The sequence below is a fragment of the Triticum aestivum genome, chromosome 5A (genome assembly GCF_018294505.1).
Source record: "Triticum aestivum cultivar Chinese Spring chromosome 5A, IWGSC CS RefSeq v2.1, whole genome shotgun sequence".
Classification (NCBI taxonomy): Eukaryota; Viridiplantae; Streptophyta; class Magnoliopsida; order Poales; family Poaceae; genus Triticum; species Triticum aestivum.
This window is the reverse complement of record NC_057806.1, coordinates 601,462,042-601,478,069: the sequence shown is the minus strand read 5'-3', so window position 1 is coordinate 601,478,069 and position 16,028 is coordinate 601,462,042. Positions and strand designations below refer to the sequence as shown.

The following is a 16,028-nucleotide window of genomic DNA, read 5'->3' as shown; positions in this document are numbered from 1 at the left end:
AATCTGTTTTTCTCTACTTCTCTACTGCGAATAAACAATCCAACATTATTTTCTCTAAACGCATCCCATAAAACGTACACGGATTTATTATCATCGCATGATTAGACCCATCAAACTCGATCTGACAGCTAGGCTTAATATAATCTGTTTTCTGGCGTGCGTTTAGTAATTTAGGTTAACTGACCGTGCTCCACCGAGGAAAATACGAAGCACTCATGTCCGCAACCCCTACAATCACGCACGAGGCATGCGAAAAGGAAGCTGATCGCAATCCCCTCAATTTGTGTGATGCCTTGCTCAAAACAACACCCCCCACTACCCACGCCGCCTGCCTTACGCGGCCTAGAGCGCCGCCCTCGGATCCTCCTCTTCCTCCGCCACCGACGCCGCTGAAGGATCGACCCGTGCGCCGCCCTCTTCCACAGCAATCCTCGACGCCAACAACACCTTCCAGCCGTCCTATCATGCATCTTCCCCACATAGCGGACGGCCAAAGGAGGTAGAGTCGACGTCTCCCTCATTCACCTACACCGATGACGAGCTGCAATGGCGCCGTCTCGCCGTGCACGCCCCTGATCTGGACGGCACCGCCGACCACATGGCACTCCTCCCTTGGTTATTGGATCCAGCCGAGATTCGTCCCGTCTGTTCTACCACCGGGGCGCATCACCTTCTCGCGCCTCCCACATCGGCCTCCATGGTTGTCCTACTCTGCACTCAAACTCTATCTATAAGCTTCATGTGAATCAGCAGGTTTGAGCCGACGATCTGGATTGAGTAGGTCGCAGGAGCTTGTCGGCAACACCAGATCTTTGTTCTGGTTTGAAGTTCGTCTGAGGTGATTTCTTCTCTGGAATTTTTTTGAAACATTAAAAAGTACATTTGGAAATCGTTCATGCTAACTGAATTTTATTGATCCTACATTCATGAAAATTTATGGATAAGACAATCGTGGGTGTTTGCTTTCAAACGTTCTGGTGTATCAAATCCCTCTGAAGATCCATACCTTGAGGTTGAAGCGATGCCAAGATAGTTGGCATTCACGCTGGGGAGGAATGAGATAAGCTCAATCATCTCCAGTTAGTCTTCTTTCTTGCTATCCATATGTCTTAAATGAGCAGACAGTCTTTGAACAAGGGGTGGATGGGAGTACATGGTTTGGACCCCTTTGCAGAATGAAACAATTTTGTGATACATAGCTTACAATTTTCGGAACTTAAACACAGGAAGGTTCCGGTTGCGATTCCAATGTACAATTCTGATTAGTGTTTTCTCATGTTACTTCATCATCCCCTTTTGTTTGCGCTTAGACTTGCAACGCTTATTCCCACCGGCTGTATATACTGCTATTGTGAAGGTACCTATTTTGTGAAATTTTGGTTAAATTTGTAATGCATGGCCTGTCAGCTTATATTGTCTATCTTGTCCAGTTGTAAACCCAGCTACACTAATTATGCCAGATGTATTTGATTGAAAAATAGCATGAGCTTACAATTCGCAAGCGTGTGATTTGATTTCGCATGTTTATTTGGCAAGTCCGACTGTATTTGGTAACCTATTTTTAATTTTCAGTTTCTTTTAGGGGAGCAACCTATTGTTCATTATGTCTGATAGCTTACGGACACGGGCGGTCACGACCATCTTTGACTACCCGATATCGCCTTGGCTAGCTGCAGAAACCTAGCACCGCCGCTGATTTGACTTGGTTCGTCTCTCTTCGTTGCACTTTGGTTTTAGTCATAGGCTTCTTGTGAGGATATATCTTGCTTGCAAGGATGATTGTTCTAGCCACCACGAACCAGAACTGGAGTGCAACCCTATGCGTCATCCCCTTCTAATTAAGTGAGATTGGTTTCCTTTTGCCATTTGGAAAGCTTGTGATTCTGAACCTGTGACTCTGCTCTTCTCCCCTGCCCTGAAACTCTGAACCTGCTGCCCTCTTTCTTCTCTGAATTCTACTCTCTGTCAGCTGAATTCTCTATACCGTGAAGATAGAAATACCAATTGGGTGGGTGTGGATGCTGATTCTGAACATAACTGTATCAAATTACTCCGCTGCACTGGTGCCTCAAGGTACTACGATTTCGGCTTCAAAGAATAACAATGACTCTGCGGGGCATGTATATACATCTCTGCCTGCCATAAGTAAGCATGCAAATAAATTTCGGTAAGTAGCAGCAGACATATTCTTCTTTGAATTTTATACCTAATTGAACGAACAAAATTTGAGCCACTGTATTGTGCTTATCTGGTAGATGCTTATTAGGTATTACTAGCAAAAATGCCCGTGCGTTGCAACGGGAGAAATAATTCTCACATGCCCCTAGTGATCCATCCATGTTGCCACTTCTCTTCGCCACCATCACTGATGGTGCTAGGCAACCCAGGGCGCATGCACAGAGGCTAGAGAGACTTGCCCCTGGCCTGACACTACGGCAGGCGCCTTAGTCCCGTGCCTAGCAATGCCGAGGCGATGCCTTCTGGGGAAGGAGCGGATTGATCCGGAAGAAGGGAGAGGGGGGCTGGGCGGCATGTTTTTTTAACACGTAAATAAAGAAATAACAAAAAGTGAAAAAGAACAAATATATACTATATATATCATTTTTCTACTATACCAAAACTAATGTTCAAGCAACTTATCTGTATCAATGGTACTACTATTGTTAGAACTTAAAAGTTTAAAACATGTCTTTACAGTATAAAAGTTTCAACACTCACCTCGTTTACTGGGGAGCAATTGCTGACACGTTGTATTCTGGTTGCAAATTGATTACTGGAAAGTACCTAGAAGTCTAAAGAGGAGCAAGGCGTGGAAAGTATCCCTGAATGTCATCATATATAAGATTATAGCATTAATTAAGGACCATCTTAACATACAGGGAGTGAGTGTTGATCCGACTTGATTTGAGGGAGCCACGGCCCAAAACTTACATGAAGTCCCAAAAATGAAAAACAATGTGTCCCTGAAACATCACAGAAAACCAGCGACACAGCATCCATACAATAAAAGTTCGCCTCGATCTTTCAGGTAACAAGCTAGCTAGGTGATGGTAATAATTAATTCATACACACACGCATTATATATCTAGATCTCCTAATACAGTTTGCTACATAGTTGCAAATAATTCAGTACATAGCAAGATAGGTACTCCGTACAAGCCTGTTGGAGAGTACCTAAAACTGGAAGAATAAAAGGAGCAAGGATGTCCGCACATGTTCCCTAAGCAGCGCCTCCACCTTATGGCCAGCAAAGAATAATTCCTGGTCTTCTCGGTCTTTCACTTGCCGTCTCCTTCTTCCTCAAGCTCACACCTGCATCCATTTTATCTATCAATTTTTAAAGAATGGAATGCCCGCTTTATACATCAATTTACAGACAATGGAAAGATGCTACCCGCAAGAACTCTTCCACAACATAGCCATAAGTTATGGTCCCTATCTTTCTACAGGAGAAATTTGTTGGATATCTGTTCACAAAGCAAGTATAGAACCTCAGTTACCTGCAAAATAAGACCCCCTCCAGTAGGAAGTGAAACTGTGAAAGCAAAGACAATACTCTTACTTGTTCTTTAAAAATGACAGTATTTCAAGTGCTGCACCAGCTTCAAGTTGATTAGAGAGTGATTGTGCAGCAGCACTTGTTCCAGCATGCTCACGACCATCGGCAATATCAAAGAACATGTATGGACCAAGACAACGGTGATCATGGAAAGGATCTGATTTCTCAGCCTTCTGAGCACCATCCAGCAGTTTGTTTTCATAGAAATGCAACGACGGGAATCTGCTAATGTAAGGATGCATTCGATCCTGCAGACAATACAAAATAATTGAGAAATTAGCATACGGCCTGCAGTTGATAGCTCTTCTCAGTTCTCACATACAAATTTAGTAATCCATTAAGAATGGCATACTCAAACAACACACGGGGACTATGTATGCGCAGCTTGTTACTTGTAATCATGTTAATGAGGTTGCTATTGTTTTCACATAAAATTGCATAAGGTTGCTCATCATTGGAATCAGAGCATTTTTAGGACATAAATGTAAAAAAGATATGGCACACCGAAAACTAAAATCCAAGAATGACAACATGGTTTGACATGCGCTTTAATAAGTAACATTACTAAGTAAGAGATAGCAGGTAGCTGCTTCGGATCACCAACCTTCAAAAGAGACATTACTAAGTAAGAGATAGCACTGTAATGTTGCTTCAAGGTGTAGCTAAAAACTATTCTTTAATCAGAAATGTTTTAAAAGAGAGCATGTTACCATTATGCACTTAGTTCCTTTTGACTTGAGTAGCTGAAGTGGAATCAAAGTTGCATGCTCAAGAGCCTAAATATGAGTAAACCAAAAGAAGCTTAGTGTTTAGCATATAATAAATATTAAATATAAAGCTAGCTTGATTTGAAAGAGGACAGTTTGTATTGAGAGTCTGAGACCCCACCTGTGCAGCTTAAATCGATAACAAAAACATCAAACAAAGTTTGCTCAGAGAAATTCCCATATTTCTTAGTTGAAGCAGTTTCCGAGCAAACTCCGTAAATATCACCTCCACACCCACTGAGTGTTGTTACAACAATCTCTGCTTCTCCGAGAATGACATCCTTACCTTGTGCTTAAGAGACTTGTTTTTATCAGCTATGTTCTTTTCACATGCATGAGCAGTGGCAAGTTCTGAAGAAACTGCCCTTTTCTGTGTATATAAAATATTGAGCTTTGCACCAATTGCTTCATCAGTAACTTCGTCCATCTCATCTTCAACGGGCACAGAAGATCCAGTTTCTGTCTTATCACAGCTTGAGGTCACGCACCATAGTCATCTTGCTTGGTTCATTACTGTTATCTGCTTCCCCATGTAAAAAGGGATGCATCCTTGTAAAACTGATAAAAATGGATGTGAGAATTGGTAAGCAACGATCACAGTTCAGATTTGAAAATTAAGAACAAGGAAATGTAAGAAAAATGTCAATTTTGAGAGCTCCATAACAACAAAATGATGGGAATTTACACACTCATCATGAGCTTTTATAGTGCTTTAAAGCATTAAAAATATAAATTCATTAAAGAAAAACAGTCTTGATTTCAATTTGTTAAGAGAGAAAAGGTTCTGTTACAATTATAAAAAGAGAAGGAAACAAATATAATGTACACTGTAATAGAGAATGCTGCTGAACCACAAAACAGAAGGCTCACTCGTTTCCTGATATAATTTCCTCAATCCCGGCCACCTGGAACCTGTTAGCAGCCGACCTCTGCATATATGAGATTGCAAACTTGTCACTCACTATAGAAGTAACAACACAAGAAACAGTTGTATGAATGAAGCATTGCTAGCAGGACTTGCTTGATATGTTCATACAGACCTTCTTTAGGAGCACATGCAGCCATCCAACGTCGTTAAATCATTGTTAACTCTCTTTTGAACTGCAAAGCATTTCATTTATCCTTCCTTGGTCCTATCATTCATGAATCAAACTTACACAACTCTGCAATAATTATATGGCAATGATACTGCCCTAAGTGATTGTCCAGCGATCAGTTGCAGCTAGACAAGCGAGAAGCAGCGTCCACATGTATGCCTGCTTCATCTTGGATTACATCAGCAGCTACAAACCACCCAATTGATACACGACAAAGCAGAAAACAGAGGAAGCAGAGCATCTACAACAAGCTAATACAGAGCGCCAAAGCACCTACAGTAAAGCAAACACGCATCATTCCTGAACGCGAGCATAGGCCAGCCGACGGCAACAACGTATGTGCGCCATCCCCTGGTCGCACCACTTCGCTATCATTATGACTGTCGTTGCCGACCACAGATGGGGGAGGGAGACCGAGAGGACTCGAATCTGGGTGTGGAGGCATAGTGGGGAGGCTGCGTGGGCGGGAGATGACGCATCGCCAGCGCTAGCATCAACCGCTCTCCTGGATTTTCTCTCGACAATCAACAATCAACAATGAAGTCAGCAACCAACATGAATCAAGTCCCTAATGGAGAATTCAGCAGCACATATAACAACTAACAGGAATTACTCAACAATCAAGAACCATCAATCGAATTCAGCAGCACATGTAGATGCCTGACCCACATCCCTCCTGCTTCCAACTCCATTGCGAGTGGTCAATCATGAAAAAAAGAGAAAATTTTGCATCAATGGAACAGAGTGGAAGGGAAGGAGTGCGCGGGAGGGGGGGCTCGCACCACCGTGGTCGTGGGATCCGCGGATTCCGCCTCCATGGTCGCTGCGAGGAGGTCGAGCTGGAACCCCACGGGTTTGGTCTGGATCTAGCCGCTGCGGGAGCGCCATGGCTTCCCTTCTCAATCTAGGTGGAAGAGAAGGGAAGGAGGAGGAGGCAAGGGGAGGTCGCCGGTGCGGAGATGATGGAGGCCGGAGGCGGACGGGGAGAGCGCGTGCCGGCAAGGGGCGGCGGATGACGCGGGCTGGCGGCGAGGTGGCGGCGTCGCCAGATGCAGCCGGGGTCGAGGGGTGGAACAAAGGAGTGCGGACTGAATTTCAAACAAAAAATAGGGTTTTTTCACAAAAACACGAAGCGTTTTCCAGATTCACTTAAGAAGGGACTGCGGGTTTAATTTCCAAAAACTGCAGGGACTTTTTTGCAAAACAACCACGACGGACGACCAGAAGCAATGTCTGGTTTATTAGTATATATATAATATATAATATATAATATATATATATATAATATATATAATATATATAATATATATAATATATATATATATAATATATATATATATAATATATATAATATATATAATATATATAAAGGTAAAGATAATATATATAATATATATAATATATATAATATATATATATAATATATAATATATATATATATAATATATATAATATATATAAAGGTAAAGATAAAGACTATAAATATGATGAACTCAACTACAAGGTTCTCGAAAGAGCAGTAACTAATTATAATGGCTTTGCTAAAGAGTTAAACAACACTGTGTTGGTTGATGAGTTGAATAACATTATATTATTTCATGCAGCTCCATTACTGCTGTCAAAGTTATATCGTATTTATCTCATGGAATAGTCTACATCTCTAGAGCCTTAGTCTATTTTCTCATTTGTAAAGTTACATGATTTCATTGTAAGGAGCACCCATTTTAGAGACTTAAATCACAATTTTTCTTTCATTTGGTTAAGTTAAACTAATGATTATCATTTAGTATGCCCTGTTACACACCATGATTGAAGCATGGAGCTCACTGGAATTGCATGAAAGTTGTAATGCTATTTTATTTATTAAATTTACTTATTTTGGTAATGGCACTCTCTCATGTTTATTTTAGATCAAACATGTACAACTCAATGCGCACACACAAAGGTAAGGCTCTTCAGATCCTGTGGTAGCAGTCTTGTTAATAACTCCATGATATCTCCAAGTAGGAGGGATTTTTTAGTTCATGTGAGGATTTCTTGGCTCCAAGACTGGTTGTGAGGATCTCTGAGATTGAAGATATGCAGCCACACACTATGTGACAATCGGTTTAGAATGCGCTGCATCCCTTGCTAAATTATTTGACAAACTATAAACATCTGAGATACTTGTTGTTCATGTGTACATTTGAATTTACATAGTTGTTGTAAGTATGGAGAGTGGAGTATTGCACTGTGGTGTCTCGACAATAACTCAGTATGGAAGGACCATAGGAGAGCATCCTGGCTCCTAACTTGTAAGGAACCAAACTGTTACTTGCTTCTATGTGATCGAACCGTGTGCTTACACCATTTTTCGTGTACTCTCACCTAACCAACAGTTTGACTTTGGCCTGAGAGTTAGCCACCAATACGAATTCATAAAAGTTTGAGGTATTTGTATTTTTGGCCGGGAATAATTGTTCGATTGAGCAGCTTGAAGATGGGATCGATGTTCTTTTTGACGGAAAGATATTCTAAGCAGGAAGACATGCATCCTATACACTCCTTGGAACACAGAACATATTGAGCTGAGATGTATTTAATTAGGGTGGGCCTTTATTATGTTGGTTTTTACTCATATTAGTAAACAACCTTTATAGTTAGGCTAATATTTCTAAAAGCATGCACAATTAGGTGCATATATGGATAAAGTAATGTTAAAAGAATTTTAAATTTATCGATCTGTAAGATCGTGCGTTGCACGTGCACGCTTACTAGTTTTTTATATATTCCAAAAATAATCTCCGTTGATTTTCAGCTCATTCCGAGAACTTTTATTTCTGCACAAAAATAACACCATGGCAATTCTGCTGAAAACAACGTCAGTCCGGGTTAGTTCCGTTCAAATCATGCAAGCTAGAGTCCAAAACAAGGGCAAAAGTGCTTGGAAAAGTAGATACGACGGAGACGTATCAATCGACTATCGGTGATGGTCGCTCTTCCTTTGTTCCTCCTACTATGAAAAGATCATAGAGGAGGAACATAGGTGACCTCCATAGCATCCATAGCATCCATACAAATAACATGAACTAATAGATGCATCAACAATTATCTATACAAGAAAATTAATAATTATCTACATTCATCCATCCTTCTTTGCATCCATGTATGCATTCATGCATACATACATACATCCATCCATCCATATATTGATATATACAAAAAACTACAAAAAAAAATTACAACCAAAAAAGTCCATGCATCAATTCATGCATCAATCCATGCATTAATACATACATATATACGTTCATACATCCACGCATCCATCAATCCTTGCATCCATATAAAAATCCATGCATCCATACATACATTCATGCATACATACAAGATCGGGGAGGGGGAGACACAACTCACTGAGAGGGGGAGATGGTGCCGACGGGGTTGGGGGTGTCGGCGGGGTCAGGGGGCGTAGTGGGGCGGGGAGGGGGATGGGGTGGGGTGAGGGACCGGCCGAGGGGGAGGGCGCCGGTGGGACGGGGGGGGGGGCAACTCGGTGGTGGGGGGAGGGGCGCCGGTGGGGTGTTGGGGGCATGGTGAGAAAGAGAGAGAAGAGATCGTGCGGCAGAGTTAAGTGTTCGCTGACCTTTACCAAGAGTCTGTCGGTGCGGTTCTCGGTAAAGGTACGAGACCTAGATCTAGGGTTTACACCTTTTCCGAGAGTCATGCTCGGTAAAGGATATAACCTAAGATCTAGTTTACCTTGTCCCTAGAGCGGCACTTGAAAATGCCACACATATCGAGAGCTGCACTCGGAAATGACACTCCTCCCTCATCTGTGCAAGCCCTAGGCATGCCACAAGGATATCACAAATGATTTCACATGCCGCTACCGGGCATAATTTCATTCGGCGCCTTGCTGATCTGCAATTTCCGGTGATGAAACCATAGCAGAGCAATAAATTTCTCGAATATTGCACGCGTCCCCGAAAAATGTGAGGCTGTGTGTGATAGCTGGCTTGTTAGGGATGATAGGGTACTCATATCAATAAGGAATTCTTTCTTTTCCGGGAGCCCATTCGGACATAACTCCAAAGTTAAGCGTGCTTAGCTTGGAGTAGTTTCCGGATGGGTGACCGACCGGGAAGTTGCTCCAGGGTGCGCATGAGTGAGCACAAAGTGCGCAGAAAAGACTAGTATTGATCTGTGGGGCCAGTCTAGATCCCGCCAGGAGTAACGACCACCGGCGGGTGTGTCCAGGGCGTTACACCGTGGCACATGCCATGCGGTTGCCCCCTCTTAGAGCACGAGAAGTTTCGAGGCCAACGGAGAAACATGACTAGCACTTCCTGCGCAAATTGGACATGTTACCTCTCGATACCCAAATACTAGCTCGGAGACAGTGCGGTTTACAAGCGGCCTCAGGGGAGGCTTACTCGAAACGCGTCCAAACTTTTACCACACCCTACAGAGGCCCTGTGATGACACCGTGCTAGATCTATGCCGACGGCCTGGCCCTCGACATAGCCATGTCCAGGAGAAACCAAGGAGCGCCATGTGGCACAGGTATGCCGACGGCCTGGTCAGCGTGTGTGATGGCGCTGTCTGGTGATAATCTCTGCCGACGGTGTATCTATGCTGACGGACGTACGGATGTCGTCGGCATATATGCCTATGCCGACGGTTTGACACAAGTACGTTGATGTTATCTACGCCGACGGCCACCGTTGGCATAGACCTAGGCCGACGGCATAGGGGGGTTAGTCCGGTAGTGGTGGGTGGAGAGAATTAAGATGAAACCAGAGAACTAACACCCGCAACATTTTTCCATCAGCAAACACATACTAGTATTTCATAAACAATGCAGAAGACATCCATGTTTTTTGTAAGAACATTTATGTTGCGAATATTATGATGAAAAGAGCATGACCATATATCCGAATAGGTTGGACTAATAGTTGTCTTGTCTAAAGTAAACGATGAAAACTTTTCATAGTAGATCTATCAAAAATGCTAGACGTACAGAAAACTTCTACAAGAATTAACGGACTAACCTTCTACCCTCACTAATCTGTTCCCCTTTGATTTTCAGAGTGGGTCCCGTTTCATCTTAACAACCAATCAATACACCCCATCTCCAGTCTAGCCCGTAAAACTCCTGTAGATGTAGCATTGCTGGTAGATCTATGGTGCCAATTAAAACGAGCTTTTGTATCTATCTTCGACACATGATAGCTTTTATCACTCGGTTTCAGAAGGGTCAAGGACATGACCAGCAAAGACCACCGTATGGGACACCTCCTCCACTATGTAGAAGGCAAAAGGATGGTCTGCTACAAAATCAACAGGCACGGACGGAGGTGTCCAACAATATAATACGGTCATGACGGCGGTGAATGCAGCCGCCTCGGTGCCTTCCTCGTTCACTTCCACAACCGCCCTGTGGAACACATCCTCTACCCGCAGCGGCACGTCGTTTCCGGCCGAGTCCTTGTCCACCATGTCAGACAGATCGGCCTCCCCGCTGAACGCCGCCCGGAGCCCCAACATCTCCAGAACTTTCTTCATGCTGCAGAAGAAGGACAACTTGAACTTGGGTAGCCGGAGCTTGGTCACGCTCCTAGACTGAGTCGGCAGGTGGTCGAACAGGAAGCTTGGCCCACCGGTCGCCATCTCGTCAGCAAGGCTACGCAGCCCGTCTCGCGCGGTCGGGAGGAAGACACACATCGAATAAGTGGCGCCGTTGTTGGCCGCCTTCTTGTAGGGGAGCTTAAGCAATGCTACAGGTACAAACGATTTACTAGGTTTTACAAAAAGAGTTAATTTGATTGGTCAATACGTGGGGAGGCGGTCCACCTTCCTGAAAATTAGGGGGGCAAGTTCGTGATTGGTTAGTAGATGAAAAAAATTCTAGTCAGCGTGTAATTGCGTGTAACTTTTTGTATGTTTAGCATTATTGCTTAAGCACCTTGAACCCGTCATATGTGGACACCAGGTACTTGTGGCGTCTGTTTCCGTCCATGAATGGCACCTGAACGGTGCTGCTGTCGAGGCGGTGCCGCGGTGGAACGTGTGGTCTTTTGTGCGGCTCTTGCTGAAGGCGTTCTCCCACATACCCTTGAAGTAGATGGCATTGGTGAGCACGAGCCTAGTGTCGCGGTGCACTGAGCCCCGTGGTAAGACGTTGGTGATGAGCTTCTTCGTGGCCTTAGAGACCCACCTGTTGATCTCCTTCCTCGCATCCTCCGGCTGCATGCAGGAGAGAGATGGATCAGCATTGAAACTTGAAATTGAAAGCCACAAATATACTCTATTTGATATCTCAATATATTTTTACAGATCGAGATGGCATCGCCGAAGAAGTATTGTACTGACCTTTTTCACAAAGTCGACGGCGCGTACGTCCGCCTTGTAGGACTTGACGGCGGCCTTCCGGTAGGCCGGCTTCAGCGCCAGATCTTTGTGGCACCACACGCTGCACGCGGACGTAACGACCAGCGGACCGGACGGATCGTCAGCGGCGAGGGCATGCTTCGACACTAGTCGCATGACCCCCGCGAGCCCGTCGCGCGAGGTCCCGCCGAGCACGGCTAGGATCTCGTCCACGGTGTCAGGAGGCCCAACGCGGTGTAGATGGACAGCGGCGAGAACATGATGTTCTGGCCCTCGTGCTCCTCGCCGCCTAAGAATTTTTTGGAGAGGCGGAGGGCGAGCGCCGCCAGGCCGTCGGAGTCGGTAGACATCGTACGAGCCTTCTTGCTTGGACGTCTCGCCGCCTTCTCCATGGTGCCCTAGCTATAGCGCTTGCCGAGTCAAAAAGGGCTGCGCAGGGTGTTCACCTCTTTTTTTTTGAAAGATCCAGCAATTGCTGGCGTTTTCATTGATCATAGCAGAAAGCAACGGAAAAACAACAATGGTGGTGAGGGTCCTAGGATCGAAGTTTTAGGGTTTAGGGAGTGCCACACACGGCCAAAAACCCTAGAAACAAGAGTGGGTTTATCTCTCAAGGGGGGGTCCCCGAAGGGGCTCTCTAAGCATGCAGCTCCTGTGGTTCTCCATAGCTCGATGTTGTCTCGTATGCGTTTGATGATTCCGGGTACGCACGGCAGTTGCTACCTGAAGGTGCTGTTGTTTCTCTCCTGCCAAATCTCCAAGCAAGCAAGCCAGCACAACGTCCGCACTCCCTTTCACCATTGGTGCGGGCTCTTATCCAGGATGCCTTGCACGATTGCGGTGGAGCTGTCATGGCGCCAGCTCGCGGCCGGGGTGAGAGCCGAGCAGTTGTGCCACAGTCCCAGCTAGGCCCACACTCGTCCGGTTTCTTGGCAGCTCCAAAAGAGGTGGCGCGACGACTCCAGGTTTCTGACGCAGAGCTGACAGAAGTAAGTGTTTGTCCAGCCCCGCCGCTTGAGTCTGTCATTGCACCAGAGCCGGTCCTGCAGAAGCAACCAGGTAAAAAATTTGATTTTGCCCGGCGCCCAGGCTTTCCAAACCAGACGGTCGAAGAGGGTCGCCATTCTACCCTAGAACTGCACCAGGTAGGCCGACCTTGCTGTGTACTTTCCTGAGCTCACTTTACTCCACGTCAGGTCATCCGGCACTCCTGGCTGCAGCTGCGCGTCCGTCCCCTGGAGCAGGCGATGAAGGGCGAGGACGTCCGGCAGGAGATGGCGGTTGTTGCCGTGGGCGAGGTCGCGGATCCACGTGTCGTCGCTGAGGGCCTCCCGCACCGATCTGTTCTTGCGCCGCGAGTAGCTGAACAGCCTTGGGAACTGCTGCGAGAGGCAGCCCTGGCCGATCCATGGAGAGAGCCAGAAAGAGGCCCGAGCCCCATCACCGATCGCCACGCTGGTGGAGGCCGCAAAGAGCGCCTTGTCCGCGCCGCCGCAAGGCAGCTCGGTGCCCACCCAAGGCCGCTCCGAGTGGTGCCATGCAAGCCAGAGCCAGCGCAGCCGTAGCGCTCTGCCAAAACGCTGTAGGTCAGGGATGCCCAGGCCTCCTTGCTCCATCGGGGCGCAGACCGCTGGCCAGTTGACCTTGCAGCTGGCGCCCGAAACCTCGTCGTCCTGGCACCAGAGGAAACGTCATCTACACCTGTCGATCTCTTTGAGAATTTTCTGTGGGACATGGAGGACGGTGAGGGCGAAGGTTGGTAAGGGAGTCCTGGATTAGGGGGTGTCCAGGTAGCCGGACTATACCTTCGGCCGGACTCCAGGACTATGAAGATACAAGATTGAAGACTTCGTCCCGTGTCCGGATGGGACTTTCCTTGGCGTGGAAGGCAAGCTTGGCGATGCGGATATTCAAGATCTCCTACCATTGTAACCGACTTTGTGTAACCCTAACCCTCTCCGGTGTCTATATAAACCGGAGGGTTTTAGTCCGTTGGATAACGTCATCATACAACAATCATACCATAGGCTAGCTTCTAGGGTTTAGCCTCCTTGATCTCATGGTAGATCTACTCTTGTACTACCCATATCATCAATATTAATCAAGCAGGACGTAGGGTTTTACCTCCATCAAGAGGGCCCGAACCTGGGTAAAACATCGTGTTCCTTGCCTCCTGTTACCATCCGGCCTAGACGCACAGTTCGGGACCCCCTACCCGAGATCCGCCGGTTTTGACACTAACATTGGTGCTTTCATTGAGAGTTCCTCTGTGCCGTCGCAATCAGGAAGGATGCCTCTTCCCGTCTTTAAAGACGGCGCCGTTACTAAGGGAGCCTTGGCTGTCGGCCAAACTCTCCGGCTAGGCGGTTTTCTCATGACCGCCTGTTCGACCGTTGCGCCGACGGTGACTTCTCGGGTCATCAAAAGCAATCTCCACGTCAGCTCGAAACTCGTCGAGCAGTTAGATCCAATGGAGCTCTCTTCCGTAAACGAGCTCTTGGATCGCATTGCCGCCTTGGGGGTCACTACGGATTATGACCAGGTTGGGCTTAAACCCGATCTAAGAGAAATTAATTCTCCCCAAGTCACCCATCATGTTGCCGTGGTAGAGGCACAGTGCGGCGACTCTTCATCTATCTTAAGGACTAGCTACGTCCGGATTCCCGATCCCTTCAAGCCGGATACTCGCGGAGGGGAGGATGTAACTCAAGACCTGAACTTAGAATCAGGCAACGGGCTAGATTCACTGGACAACATCCAAGAATCCAAACTTCAGAGTTCGGAAACTCCTTGGCCTCTGAGTCTTAGATTGGGTGAAGTTCCAGATTTAATTCCACCCACCCACCCAAACATAAGCGATCTATCCCAAATCAGGCAAAAGCCCGAAGAAACAGTACATCATTACTGGGCAAGGTTCCTCCTGGTTATGAACAGGATAAAGGACTGCCGCGAGGAAGACGCAATCTCAATCTTCTGCAATAATTGCACGGACAAGGGAATCCTCAACGCCACAGGTCATCGTGATCTTACACGCTTCGCTGACTTGGCAACCATAGTACAAAAGTACTGTGCGATGGAAAGCGCCTGGGAAACCGAAACTAAATTTTGGGACAATCCAGCCCTGAATAGAAACCTCGTCCGAAATAAAAGGGTGCATCATCATCAGACACCCGGGTTAAAAACCAAAAAACCAAAACCCTCTACAGGGCATGGAACCGTACTGGAGGGATGGCTTAATGGGCCCTGTAAAATTCATAGTACAGAGGACGCCACACCAACTCATAGCCTTAGAGCATGTTGGATACTCTGGCAGGTGGCCGAAAGGGGCGAAGATCTCCTAATTCCGGAGGCCACAGAAAGCCACCACAGGGACTCCAGTACAGTCTTAATAGTCTTCGAGACTTTCGCATCAAATAATATGCGAAAAAGAACACTCCGCAGCCTCGCCGAAGTCTATCAAGTAGCAACAATAAACCCATGGAGTGACACGGCTATTACTTTTAATGCCAGTGATGAACCTAAATTCCGAACAGCTCGAGCACCAACCGCATTGGTACTCAGTCCTATAGTGGACGACTTTCGCCTCACCAAGGTACTCATGGACGGAGGCAGCGGATTGAACCTCATTTATGAGGAAACCCTTCAAAAAATGGAAATAGACTGGAACCGCATTGAGCGAAGCAGCACAACCTTTAGAGGAATAATCCCAGTCGGGAAGCGCGCTGTACAGGAAAAATCACACTAGATGTGGTGTTCGGCACGCTGGATAATTATAGGTCCGAAGAGGTCACATTCCAAGTGGCCCCGTTCAGTAGCGGACACCACTCTGCTGGGGCGGGAAGCGTTTACAATCTTCCAAGCAATACCCCATTACGGGTACATAAAGCTCAAGATGCCCGGGCCGAACGGAATCATTACTCTCACTAGTGATCCGGACATAGCACTCCGCGCCGAAAACAAGACAGCCGCATTGGCCCTTGAGGCACTGTCCGAAGCCCTAGCGGTTGAGGAACTGACTACGCTGCGCTCCACGGTAAACAGGGACGATGTGATACTCGACAAAAGATCCAAGTCCACCTCCTTTAAACCAGCGGATGAAATAGACAAATTCCAGGTCCATCCAATCGACCCCAATAAAACAGCTTCCATCGGGGCGCGATTAAACCCCGATGTAGACGCCGCACTGCGAGAATTCCTACGAGAGAACTGGGACATTTTTGCCTGGCACCCTTCAGA

At 46.4% G+C, this 16,028-nt stretch overlaps 1 protein-coding gene and 1 pseudogene across 5 annotated transcripts; both read right to left on the bottom strand.

Annotated features, from left to right (window-relative positions):
• Positions 1-2,946: 2,946 nt before the first annotated feature.
• On the bottom strand, positions 2,947-6,547 carry LOC123105209 (probable helicase MAGATAMA 3). 5 transcript variants are annotated; one of them, XM_044527229.1, is made up of 8 exons: positions 6,206-6,547; positions 5,367-6,109; positions 5,197-5,255; positions 4,613-4,884; positions 4,270-4,335; positions 3,563-3,807; positions 3,395-3,467; positions 2,947-3,311 (listed from the first exon to the last, which is right to left on the bottom strand). In XM_044527229.1, exons 4-8 carry the CDS (start codon positions 4,751-4,753, stop codon positions 3,279-3,281), a joined length of 558 nt encoding a protein of 185 aa, XP_044383164.1. In that variant the 5' UTR covers positions 4,754-4,884; positions 5,197-5,255; positions 5,367-6,109; positions 6,206-6,547; the 3' UTR covers positions 2,947-3,278. The 5 variants fall into 5 exon arrangements, 4 of the variants coding, with proteins under 4 accessions (XP_044383164.1, XP_044383166.1, XP_044383167.1 ...); XM_044527231.1 differs by having other exon boundaries at positions 5,367-6,099; XM_044527232.1 differs by having other exon boundaries at positions 2,947-3,312; positions 5,367-6,546.
• Positions 6,548-10,640: 4,093 nt separating this feature from the next.
• LOC123107893 (serpin-Z2A-like) lies at positions 10,641-12,184 on the bottom strand (annotated as a pseudogene).
• Between the last annotated feature and the right edge of the window lie 3,844 nt (positions 12,185-16,028).

Coding starts and splice junctions, on each gene's coding strand:
- LOC123105209 (XM_044527229.1), bottom strand. CDS start 4,753: ATGGACGAAGTTACTGATGAAGCAATTGGTGCAAAGCTCAATATTTTA. Junction 3,808..4,269: donor AAGGAACTAAGTGCATAATG/GTAACATGCTCT, acceptor TATTGTCTGCAG/GATCGAATGCATCCTTACAT. Junction 3,312..3,394: donor TTGTGGAAGAGTTCTTGCGG/GTAGCATCTTTC, acceptor AATGGATGCAGG/TGTGAGCTTGAGGAAGAAGG.